At 36.7% G+C, this 12,175-nt stretch overlaps 1 protein-coding gene across 3 annotated transcripts; it reads left to right on the top strand.

Annotated features, from left to right (window-relative positions):
• Positions 1-1,224: 1,224 nt before the first annotated feature.
• On the top strand, positions 1,225-12,135 carry LOC103993673 (protein EMBRYO SAC DEVELOPMENT ARREST 30). 3 transcript variants are annotated; one of them, XM_065120048.1, is made up of 12 exons: positions 1,225-1,457; positions 1,573-1,709; positions 2,066-2,245; positions 2,441-2,525; positions 3,025-3,092; positions 3,313-3,401; positions 3,500-3,743; positions 6,113-6,225; positions 6,454-6,544; positions 6,717-6,845; positions 8,295-8,848; positions 11,251-12,135. In XM_065120048.1, exons 3-12 carry the CDS (start codon positions 2,093-2,095, stop codon positions 11,702-11,704), a joined length of 1,980 nt encoding a protein of 659 aa, XP_064976120.1. In that variant the 5' UTR covers positions 1,225-1,457; positions 1,573-1,709; positions 2,066-2,092; the 3' UTR covers positions 11,705-12,135. The 3 variants fall into 3 exon arrangements, with proteins under 3 accessions (XP_064976120.1, XP_064976119.1, XP_009412100.2); XM_065120047.1 differs by having other exon boundaries at positions 1,555-1,709; XM_009413825.2 differs by lacking the exon at positions 1,573-1,709.
• Positions 12,136-12,175: the final 40 nt, after the last annotated feature.

The raw sequence follows: 12,175 nt of genomic DNA, 5'->3' as shown, positions 1-12,175 counted from the left end.
TACTACTTTCTGTACTCTACAATGTTATATTGCAGTCATTCATTACCATTATCATTGTTGCCGGCAGGTATCCATTGGTTGTGTATATAATTGAGAACATGGTGACACTGTTCTGAGATCATTGCAATGACTTTAGAGATTGGCTACCATTATCTTTGTCGTGGGTTAGTTAGTAAAGACATGAGACCAAATCTTCCAACTCCTAATTAGGATTAATGGAAGGTAATACATATATCCCTAGGAGTTTTCGGTACGGAACCCTTTGCGGTTAAACGAGCTCAACTTTGAATTGATGCAAAGCATGCATTATATATGTGGGTTCGATTCCTTCCGTACTCAAGTTAATAATTCGACATATTCTAAATATAAATTTGAATAGTTTTAAAAAGGAGAGAGTTAATTCATTTTCTTTTTACTATTTACGATATATTTTTATACGAACGAAAAGAAAGTTTGTGTTCCTTATTTTAATCTTTATCCATATAGATAAATAAGTTAAGGGTGAGTTAGATCTCATGTGGCAATCCGTTATCGATAGATTCTTATCAACTTGATAGAATCATACCGACTAGAATAACAATAAACTCAAAGTTTCGGCATTGAACTATCTACTTCCATATTTTAAAATTTAAGTAAATAATAAAGTCATTGGTAAAGCTACATACATACATACATACATACATACATACATACATACATATATATATATATATATATATATTCAATTTAGTTATTTTTTGCTATAATTAGTTCTAATTAATTTGGATAGACATTATTATATGAAAAAGGATCTCCTCAGTTGGAGGAGTATAAGTCATACAAATAATCATAAGTATAATACTTAAAATATTGATATATTGATAGTATATTAGACTCATGGATAGGGTTGAGAGCTTGAGATCTCATCCTAAAATTTTTAAGATACTAGTATTTTAGATTGTAAAGATCTTATCAAAGCACTGTTAGAACACCGCTAAGTTTTTGGGTCTTTTTTTCTTTTTATAAAACGTATGAATGTAATTGTGTTATTTTTAAAAGTTGTAAGGATAATTATGTAAAAGCGACAAAAAGAATATTGTATCCAAGAAGAACAATGACAAGTACGTGCATAACACGTGCATTACCTACACTATCAACAAAGCCCATTAGCGGCCCATCCTCGGAAGTCAAGCCCAATCCTGCCCAATTAAATGATACAACGATGATGCAGTTAATTTCATTAAGAGCTCCTCTCGACGGCTTCACAGTCTTCTTGCCCCCTTCTACCTCCTCCTCGAACTCTTCCACTTCCTCTCCCTCAAGTTATTTCGTTTCCCTTTTGGTTCTTGGTCCTCGAAGGAGATCCGAGGAACGTCGAGGGTACCGATCCAACTCTTGTATCGCTCGACAAGGGGGATGCTGGTTCTGGTTCCCGTCGCGGATCTCACCTTCGGGAAGACGGACAAGGGGTTATCGAGGTTCTCTCTCGTTTCCTTCTCTTCGATTCTTGCACTTTCTTCTTCCCTCTTGATCTTGCCCTCTCTCCTCGATCCGCGCGTCTGGTTCTTGGATCAGAGATGGATCTTTTTCCAGATCGGTGGAGAACCTAGAACCCGAGGATGCTTTCGTTTTGTTCAATAAAGGATCTCGACACGACGTAGCGGCAAATCTCTATGGGACGTGCCCTTTCTTCATGCTTCTGGGCTGTCTAGATCGCGCATTGTGTAACGGTGATCCCCGAACGTGATTTTGGCGTTTCTTGGTGTAGTTTCTTCCTGGAGTTGGCCCCTTTTTCGTCATCAATTCGTTCTCTAAGTTTTGACTTCCATGACTGAGATATTGCCGGAGTCAGATCACTGTGTGTGTTTATGGTTTTTCGCTCTTTCTTCACTGTTCTTTAGGTTGCTAACCTTGCGTTCTTCATTGGTAATCCGATCTTTATAGGTCTGATGCAAAAATTTTATTCATTGCCGTTTCTTTCGTTGTAATATGTGCGCTTTGCATCGGACGGTTCGTAATGCCATTCGTATTGTCTGATTTGTCTAGTTTGCGCTGACCTTTAAATCGGTGTGCTTGTTTCTACTAGGGTTTGAAATGCGAGCTATGCTTTAAGATGTGCCACAAGAGCAAGATCAAGTTGGCCGCTCTCGTGGGAATCACCTTATCCGTCTTATCTTTGTTTGTGCACCTCTTTGTTGCAAATTATTCAGTGGGGGACTTTATACAATACAAGTTGCGAGAGGACTACCTGTATCCAGTGGGACATGTACGTCAATCTATAGCCATCAGCATGCTTTTTTTTCCCACTTTTTGATTGATGATCATGCAAAATTCGGTATTGTTTTTCTTGAAACCGCCATTTGATTTGATACTTTGCCTTAAGATTTACTTCAGTGAAAAAAGCACCATTGTTTTAGTTGGCTAAAGTTGTTTTATCATTGTATTTGTGATGCTCTTTCAGAAACTTCGACATCGAAGGTTATGGGGTCCAGTGAGCTCATTGGAGGTCTTGCAACCATATGCTAAGCCCAGAAGTTTCTATCCTGGTATCACTTGTTTTATAATGTTTGACGTATTTATCTAGTAACATTTTATAACAACCCCTTTCTTAGGATTTGAAAACCATGACTAGAGGATATTTTTTCAATGGCACCATTTCTTTTTCTAGAGTTGTTAAGTTATGTCCCACGTGACAAATATACTTATTTAATAGCATTAACTGTAGAGATCTGTAGTTGCAGGTTTACAATGATAATTTGGCCAAAACAGCAAAAGTAAACATCATTTTAGCAAGTAAAAGAAATTTATTTTTAAATTATTTGAAAAAAGTTAGTTGACTTCTAAGTGATTCATTCTAAGGTTGTTCTATCTAATTGGATTGGGGCGCCTTTCAAGGTTTGATGGAAGCTGTATGATGAGAAAACTTCTGCCTTCTAAACCTGACAGTGTGGATTACTATAAATGCAGCAATTTTCTTATCTTTTTGGTATTTCTCTTTTTTCTACTTTCTACGAGGTTTTTTATTTTTTCATATTTATCTCACAGTGCCAGGTCAGCAGAATGGTTTTATTTATGCAAAGATCTCCGGTGGTTTTGAGAAGATAAGATCATCAGTATGTTCTTCTTTCTCCTATAGCACTCATCCACTGAATTAAGATCTCATCGTTATAAATACTACTTACCATATGTCTTGGCAAGTATTATGCCTTTTCTGCTGCCCATTATTACATATGAACAGACTTGACATGGCTTGTGGCTGTTTTTCATGCCTTTCAGTATATGCTAGCATGAGATGGTGTGGTTAGCACATTCATATATATTTTCTTCTTGCAGATATGCGACCTTGTTGCTATTGCTAGGCTCTTAAATGCCACACTTGTTATTCCTGAGATCCAACAAAGTGTTCGGTCAAAAGGCATCAGGTCTCTCTAATGATGCTTTATATGCATTTGTTTGGACACTGATGTCATTTTGTTCTAAATATTTATCTGCTAATCACCTTTTTTTTTCTGTCCACCAGTCCAAAATTTAGGAGTTTCTCTTATCTCTATGACGAAGAGCAGTTCATAGCATCACTTTCAGATGACGTTATTGTTGTAAAGAGCTTGCCTAAAGATCTGAAGGAGGCTAGGAAAAAGACAAAATTTCCTACAGTATCACCCAAAGCCTCAACTTCCCCAAGCTTTTATACCAGAGAAGTCTTACCTAAACTTAAACAATCAAAGGTTATTAGGATATTAGTTTCTGATGGAGGATGCCTTCAGGTATGACTCTAGTTGCATATTTAGATTTTTTGTATATTATTCTAAAATGAGAATGGTTTTTCTCTCCATCAAAAAACCTAGTATTACATAATGGAAATGAGTTGTAAAATTAGACATGTATTCTGGATGTCAGTTTTTTCAACAGTTAAAGAAACAATGTTTTCTTAATTTTTAAAGAAGAAGAGGCACATACAAACACTGCTTGAGCACCATTCACCCCCATTTGGCACAAATAATAGAAACTTTCTAGTAGAAGCTTATATGAGTTACTCAAGGGAGATTACCATCCAACAAATAATACATGCATGGCATTGTTGAATTCTCTGAGAGCTTTTAGTTTTATTTAATCAGACAGCCTTTTAATATTGATAATTGGTTATCTATGTAACTGTTGTACTCCATAACACTTAATGCATGCATCAATTAGAAGATCACATAGTAGCTATTGAGCTGATACTACCCTTTCAAGAATTGATCTCCAGTTCTTGGAGGGAGCAATTTCAGACAAACTGCCATGAAAGCAAAGTAAGATAAAGAAGTTACATCACTATGTTGTAACCTGATTTACTGCAATCAGGTAACAGCGTCATAGAATTTTATGCTTGATATTAGAAGCATATAGAAGCAAGATATTTGAATGAAACATCAGTCAGGGAACTATGGTTATGACATGCATCAACTGAGTTGGAGATGCACTCTACAGTGATCCTCAAGACGAATTATTAAGAAAGGTTTGTATTTCTCAAGGTTTTTTTGAACATTGCACATGTATCTTACTAGAAGGCAAAGTGTTAAGGGCTGCACTCTTTGCACTCGAAGTCGAAGCCAATTTGGATGACAAGCAATGTACTTATTGGGGAGGTTTTGCTATGGTGTTGTATGCAAGGTTTCATCTGAGTGCTTTGAATTATGAGTTCAAACGAAGGTTCTTAACTTTTAACATAAAACAGTGAAGGGTCCATGTGGAATTTTGGCAGTAGAAGTGAAATCTTGTTAGAGGAGTGCTTTATATCTAAGTGTGAGTGTATAATGCTATGCACTGTATGTCACAAAGGACCTGACCTATTGTGACCTGCATCACAGGTTAGGTGGAGGCTCCCAAAACTGGCTTGTTAACACTATTTGATAAGTCATTCAGTTCCACTGACTCTTAAACTAATATGAGCAAAACAAATGATGTGATAAAGGTTGTTGGCAATTAAGAGTGAGAATTATCAGTTATGGAGCAGACAGCTTGTAATGATTGGAGAAATTTCATTCTCTGGTTTGTTAGCTTTTTTCCTTCCTTGTGCAGTAGATATCATATTAAATGTTTTTGCTAAAGAGAATTATTTACCTGAAGGTGCTTGTGGTGCTTCTGATACAAAATAAGAAAAGATTGTAACTTAACATGTCTCAATAACTAGATCTCTTACATGTAGCTAATATGTCTATTGGAGTCTTGATGCATGTATACATAACATAGGCGATAAGGAACTCACTGTGGTTGATGACATGTTTAACAAGTCTCTCTAGGCACTATATAAGAGACTTCTAATACCTGAAATATGATAACATTGGGAACCTGGTGGGAATATAAAAGGAATCTTGATGGCTATGGCTGGCTGTCTGTAAACAAATGCCAGTCAACTTTGCAGAAGTTTTCTACAGAAAAGAAATGAACAGATAATAAAGAGTATCTTACCAGATACAACTAGCAACATCAGCACCAGCAGAAATGGAACCATAAGTCTGTCAGTCGGAGTAGGCAACATGGGTGTCTTCCAACCTTCTAAACATATAATCACACATTTTTTTCTGTCAATTTTGGCCCATTATTCCTCTTTCATTGTTGCTGTCCAGGTTTTGGCTTATGTCTACTTGTGTCAGCTCTTATAATGATTAACTAATTTAACTTGTAAGTTAACTATTTGAAATTGAAGCTATTACCCAGAAGAGATTATGTGGAACTCTGAAAGTAAATTGTTTTCTGTGGCTCCCTTATGAAGAAATACATATGCTGCTTATTCCATGGTTCCTGCATGTTTTCCTGGAGTCACTAGATCCAAGAATGGCAAAGGAATTTGCTTGCATATTCTACCTCTTTTCTTTCTTTGTGAACTCTATGACTTGCTTTTGCCTTTAATCATCCTTGTATTAAGGAATTAAATATAGGAGTGATATTCTTGAAAGGACTTGTATTTTGTCTATTGAAATGTGTCTGATAGTTTCGGTGGAGGTATGCAATGATTGTCTAGGAGAAATGAAATGACTGGGCACTTAAGACAACTTAGGATGACACTTCTACTCAAGTACTTGGGCCTGTATGAAAAATCTCATCAGTACCTTATAATTCTTTTCGGTTCTCTTATCTATTCTTGCTTATGTAGCCTATCCTTCCATCAAACATGGACGAATATCAGAGACTTAGATGCAGAGTTGCCTTCCATGCTCTTCAATTCCGCTCAGATATCCGGGCACTTGGCAACCAAATGGTAGAAAGGTATCACTTTTTAGTTAAGTCATTAAGTACATGAACTAATTAAACCTTGATTCCCCAAGAGAAAATACTTCTCTGATGTGTACATATAAGAAATTAGTTAGTTTATCTGTAAGTTTGACTATGAACTGATGCTTGTATTCCACCCTCAAACTTTGGATCAGATTTATTCCTCACTGACCAATTTAAGTTTGAATACTATGTTTAATATCAAATTGAATGTCATTGCAGGTTACGAGGAACTGGTGGTCCATATCTGTCGTATCACCCTGGCTTTGTGAGGGACACCCTAGCATTTCATGGTTGTGCTGAACTTTTCCAGGTTGGTCAGAATTGTCAGTACCTTTTCAGTGCTATTGGTAATATGTGGTTTTGTGCCTTTGTATCTCATGCATCATTTAACTCATTACTCTGCTTTTAGACTTGCTGGTTTCTCGTACGTTTTATATTACCTCATGCTTTGCTTGACCAGAGTGCTTCTTAACACTGGCTAGGATGTTCATACGGAGCTTATGCAATACACAAGGAAGCAGCTGATAAAGCAGGGAACAGTTGACGAAGATCTTGTTGTTGATTCATTTGCTCGAAAAACGAATGGTTCATGCCCTCTCATCCCTGAAGAGGTGACTTAGTTCATTCATTCACATAATTATATTATATTGTTTAGATGATGCCAAGAAATGGTGTTTCTTCTGGAGGCTAGAAATATATTTCTTCCCAATCTTCTAAATGTTTTGTGGTTAGGTATTTTTATCCTATCATTCTCTATGTTTATTACAAAAAGCTGAAAGGCAGTCGTTGGAGCGAGAAGCCTTTAGTTCTTGCACTTGCAATCATTCTTCAACAGTTTTTGTTGTCTTGTCGTTCACATATTTGGTTGTCTATCTCTTATCTTAGTTGTGGTGAAGTTCAAGCTTCCCAGCCATTGCTTAAAGAACATTCTTCAAGAATATCCCCAGGAAATTGACATAAAGTAGATATGAGATGTCTATAAGGTTGTCTTAGAAAGTATAATCACTGCAAGCAAGAGTCCTTCCTTTCATTGAATACTTTGCCATTTTCATCATTGTGTTTTTATGTGTTCTTGTGTTGTGATGCCTGAGTTTGAATCAACTAACAGCTTCGTAGCACACTAAGTAGTCTTTACTTACCCTGCCCGACTTGTCATAAATGTTTCCTTCACCTTATCCTCAGTTGGCATTACATCCATCTTATCTAGATGGAGTCATTTTGGGTTTTTCTTTTTTTACTTATCAGAGAACAGTGTCTGTATAATGTAGTAGTAATTGTAGAGCACTTACCGAACAACAAAATTGCTATGATGGTAAAAGGATCATGTTCCTTCTAAGGTATTGGTTTTAGATTAACTTTGAACTTGTAAATGCCACTAGTGTTTGTTATAAGAAGTTGTAACCTTCTTCATAACACTTTAGTTTATCATACATTGGAAGTGGGAGGAAGATTGAATTGATTTATAAGGTTAGATGAGCCTACTACTATTAACTTGGGTGTAGGCATTTTGGTAAGTTGGTCTCAGTCTCTCAGACATATCAGGTTAATGAGCTAATTTTTTTCCATTGTGTCGGACTGCGACAATTGGTATCAAAGTGGATCCACTATTAGACATGGTGGGGAGTTCCAAGTAGAAAGCTAGAGGCATTTGCATGCAACCAATTTGATATGATTTTTGGATTATGTGTTGGACCTTGGACTTTGATGATGACATCAAGTCTTCAGTAGGAAAATTTTGTGATTCCAACTTTAGAAGTGGGAGGAAAATTAAGTTGATTTATAAAGTTTGATGGGCTCGCTATCATTAGTTTGGATTGGTTTTAGGTCAATAAAGTTAATTTGTTACTTCTGTTTGGGTCGAATAGGAGCATTTTTACAAAGTCCTCATGTTATTAGTGGGTCCAATCAAGTTGCTCAAAGCCTCAAATATTGAACATAAACTACTTATAACCATGTCTACTTATTGTTCTAGTCTTCAATATTCCGTGTGCTTTCTTGTTGTTATGAGTTAGTTTTAACATATTCAAATATCTGCACCAAAATTGGTTGAATCTTTGCAGGTTGGACTTCTCCTTCGGGCAATGGGATATCCACCAAATACCATAATTTACTTGGCTGGTTCTGAGACATTTGGAGGACAGAGGATCCTAGTTCCTTTGCGAGCCATGTATACAAACTTAGTAGATCGTACTTCCTTGTGCACTAAGAAAGAGCTTTCAAACTTGATTGGTCCTGAATATCCTCTTCCTTTAAATCTCCCTCAGCCTCCTCCTGTGAAGAGTGAAAAACAACTTATTGAGGAGTGGAAAAAAGCTGGGCCTCGACCACGACCCCTTCCACCACCTCCTGCAAGGCCCTTTTATCAGCATGAGAAGGAAGGTTGGTATGGTTGGATTGCTGAGACTGATACAGAGCCTGACCCTTCATCTGTGGATCTTAGGAAACAAGCACACAGGCTACTCTGGGATGCTCTTGACTATTATGTTTCTGTTGAAGCTGATGCTTTTTTTCCTGGTTTTAACAATGATGGTAGTGCGTGGCCTGATTTTTCAAGCTTGGTCATGGGTCACCGCTCTTACCAAACAGCCTCTGGAGTAACCTATCGCCCCAACAGGTAAAAGCCCTCATATTAGTTTGTTACATCTTGAGAAATGAAAAACAATTATTCTGTTGCAAGCTGCATCTTTGTGTTCATCTGTTCTCAGTGATGCATTGTTTTTATCTTCTTTCTTTCATCAGATCCTGGCAATATCCTGCTGACTATCTTCGATAAATTTAATATGTGGTTCCAAAGAAAAATAAATCTTTGCAGCAATTACACTTTTAAGTGATGCTGGGATTCTCTTGTACTTTTTATTACAGCAGAATTTTCATTAGGTAGAAGAGAACCTGCAGACCGACTTGAAGAAAAAGATCCTTATTAGTTATCGTATGCAATCAAATATTCTCTTAGGGAAAATAAAATCAAGCTAATTTGAAACTGATTCCACCCATTGGGCTGTCCTTCTCTAGTAATGCCCCTTTGTTTGACCAAAACTTTGATTTAAGGGCAACTAAGTTAGGGGCTGAATACATGAGATCCAATTTTAGTAATATTAGGAAATGATATGAGGATATAGTTACGAGGTTTGTGTGATTGTCAAGTATCATTTAGACCAGAAGCAAAATTTTATGAGTTGTTTATGAGAGCAACAATACTTTATGGATCTAATTGTCGAGCATTTAAGAAGCAACATATACAAGAAGTTCATATTAGTAGTATGAAAATGTTGATGTAGATATATGAAATTAGTAGGAAAGATTAAAAAAAATATTTTCATTCATAAATAATTTAGGAGAGAGAATTGCTTAAAATAATATGAACATGTAGTAAGCACACCTATGCTATAATAAGAAGAGATAGATAGAGAGTTGATAAGATTTTACAAAAAAATTATAAATAAAGATTTAAATACTCTTAACTAAGGATATAGATTTACAGTTTTTAATGATGGTGAAAGATCGGTTCCGTTCTTGTTTTGTAAATTTAAATTTATTTAAATTTATATCAACATCTTTAATTGCTGCAGCACACATGTTCTGGCCTTTCCTCTGGTGAATAATTATCTCCCAGTCCCTCTAGTCTCTGATAGTCCAAAGTCCTAATATAGGTCAAATATATTGAGTGGTGCAGATTATCAAACGAGCCGACACCCTGATTGGCTGCGAAGTAAATAAGTCAATTCAATCACTTTAATTTCTTTGACGCTATTTCACCAAGATTGGGGCTATGCAAGTTGTTTTCCTATCAAAATTTAAATCGATGATTATTTGGACAAATGATTGAAAAGTTTTTACCTAGCTTCTACACCATAAAAGAAGCTCAACATATTTGTAGTCAAGGAGTACCATACCGGCACTCAGTATATAGGCTGGTAGTGTTGGTATGGGTTGCTACTGGCCGGACTGGCTGGTTCTTGTTTTGGATTGATCCAAACCTTGTTAAAGCATTTTCCCTTGACTTTCTTTCCTCTAAAAAATAATTATGATAAATTTGACAACATGAGCTTTACCTTAGGTGGTATGACTAGATGCGTGCTTCTTTGCCCACTGTTGACCTCTCTATGTCACAAGAACGTAAGATTCATATCCACCATCATTACTACTGTCAATGTCGTTGAAATCATTTGGACATTCTGGAGACCAGAGATAATGGAAGAATAAGTCATGTCATTCGTTTCAGGCATCGAAACTAAGCAAAAAACTTCGACTTAGATCTGGATATTGAACTGTACACCAGTCACAGTTGCTTATATACCTGGGCATAATTTCTTATATACCATCACAATTGGATCGATAAATACCAGTTGGTATGAGCCAATCGCATCAGTTTTTTGAGCCGCAATTATAGTAATATTTAGAGTTTATGCTGTGAGGGTAACAATCTGAAAGTCCTCTGAGTTATTGAACACTGCTGTACAAATTTCAGGAGAGGGCAGGTGGGATACAGCAAAGAATTATCAGGATTTTTATAAAAGAAACTGGCATGTTTTTGGGGTAGAACTCTCCCTTGATCATATGCTTTTTTCGTGATACCACAAATTTTAATTAATTACTCTAGCTCCGTGTTTGATGAAATATTTATACTTCCTAGACTTGGAGCAGTTTGTTTTTTTGTTTATTTAAAGTAATGGGCTTCTGAAGTAATTAAAATTTGCTTACCTTGCAGAATTTCCTACATCGATTATTATTTTTTATGCTTGAGTTGAATAATTTTTGTAAAGGCCCAAAAAATGTGGATTGTGATAATTCCTTTGCTTATATGTGCTAGAAGAGCTTGTTTATATGCTATAACAACCTCTTGAATGAGTAAGTTCAACCAATTGGTTTATGACACTTCTTAGAAATTCAGTCTGTCACAGGCAACAGGCAAAATGGGTGCGGGCTATTCATTTTAGAAGATTTTATGTTTATAAATTGATACAACTGCATTTGTTCCCTGACCACAATGTGACTGCTGAGTTTTTCTTCCACCAGAAAAACACTTGTCGGGCTGCTCATCTCTATACATGATAACCTATATCATCCAACACATAATTGGACAGTACTGGTGCGGGATCATCTTAACAAGAGCTTGGGTGTGGACGGATTCATAGCAGAGGCTGAATCATCGAAACCTGCTTCTTTCCTTTCCCATCCTTTTCCAGAATGTTCGTGCCGTACTTCAAAATCTTCAGGCACTCCTGGTCATGTGATGAGCCGCAGCGGCAAATTGTTATATGGGAATGAGGAAGAATGTCCTGAGTGGATGGTTCATGGCCTAGCAATGGCTTCCCAGAAGGCCACTGGTGCCAAAGATGAGGATGTTGAGGAGGGCGAGTTGCTGGAAGATGACAACGAAACAGATGGACAGTCGGACCCTGATAATGGAAACCGAAGTGACACAAATAGATCCATGGAGCAAGATGAAGAAATGGATCCAGATGATTAAATGCAAAAAAGATATATAGAGAACTGGAAGATGCATGTCAAGATTGTAAAGATCTAACCAAATCTGCAAGCACTGTGAGTATATTTTTTCTATTCCGTAAGCAGATTGATGAGGACCAATGCTTAGCTGCAGTTAAGCGGAAGCAGATCGAGGGGGACAAATGCCTAGCTGCAGTCAAAGTGGTTGTTGTTGGTTCTTCTTATACAAATTTCAGTGAGGAAGTCAGCCTTAGCATTCTTTTTCTCCTGCCCTGTTTTAAAAATCCTTCCTTCCAAGTTAATCTGTACATTTTAATGTGTATTTTTTTCAGACACATTATTCGTTAGTACGGGGAGGAGTATAAAATTTCTCGAACCCATCAAAATGATCAGAGATATTGACTGGCTGATTTTTTGGACCTTTAAATTCTGATGCTGCTTGTTTAACCACCATTGCAGAAAACCAAGCTGATGCTCTCAAGTGCTGATCTCC

The sequence above is a fragment of the Musa acuminata genome, chromosome BXJ2-8 (assembly GCF_036884655.1).
Source record: "Musa acuminata AAA Group cultivar baxijiao chromosome BXJ2-8, Cavendish_Baxijiao_AAA, whole genome shotgun sequence".
Classification (NCBI taxonomy): domain Eukaryota; kingdom Viridiplantae; phylum Streptophyta; class Magnoliopsida; order Zingiberales; family Musaceae; genus Musa; species Musa acuminata.
The sequence above is the reverse complement of the archived record's forward strand: the minus strand, read 5'-3'. Positions and strand labels throughout refer to the sequence as shown.

What these genes read in the sequence shown, in the direction of transcription:
- LOC103993673 (XM_009413825.2), top strand. Translation starts at nt 2,093, where the DNA reads ATGTGCCACAAGAGCAAGATCAAGTTGGCCGCTCTCGTGGGAATCACC. An exon ending in GCCCTCTCATCCCTGAAGAG is followed by an intron (nt 6,846 to 8,294) that starts GTGACTTAGTTC and finishes GAATCTTTGCAG; the next exon opens with GTTGGACTTCTCCTTCGGGC. An exon ending in GTAACCTATCGCCCCAACAG is followed by an intron (nt 8,849 to 11,250) that starts GTAAAAGCCCTC and finishes TTCTTCCACCAG; the next exon opens with AAAAACACTTGTCGGGCTGC.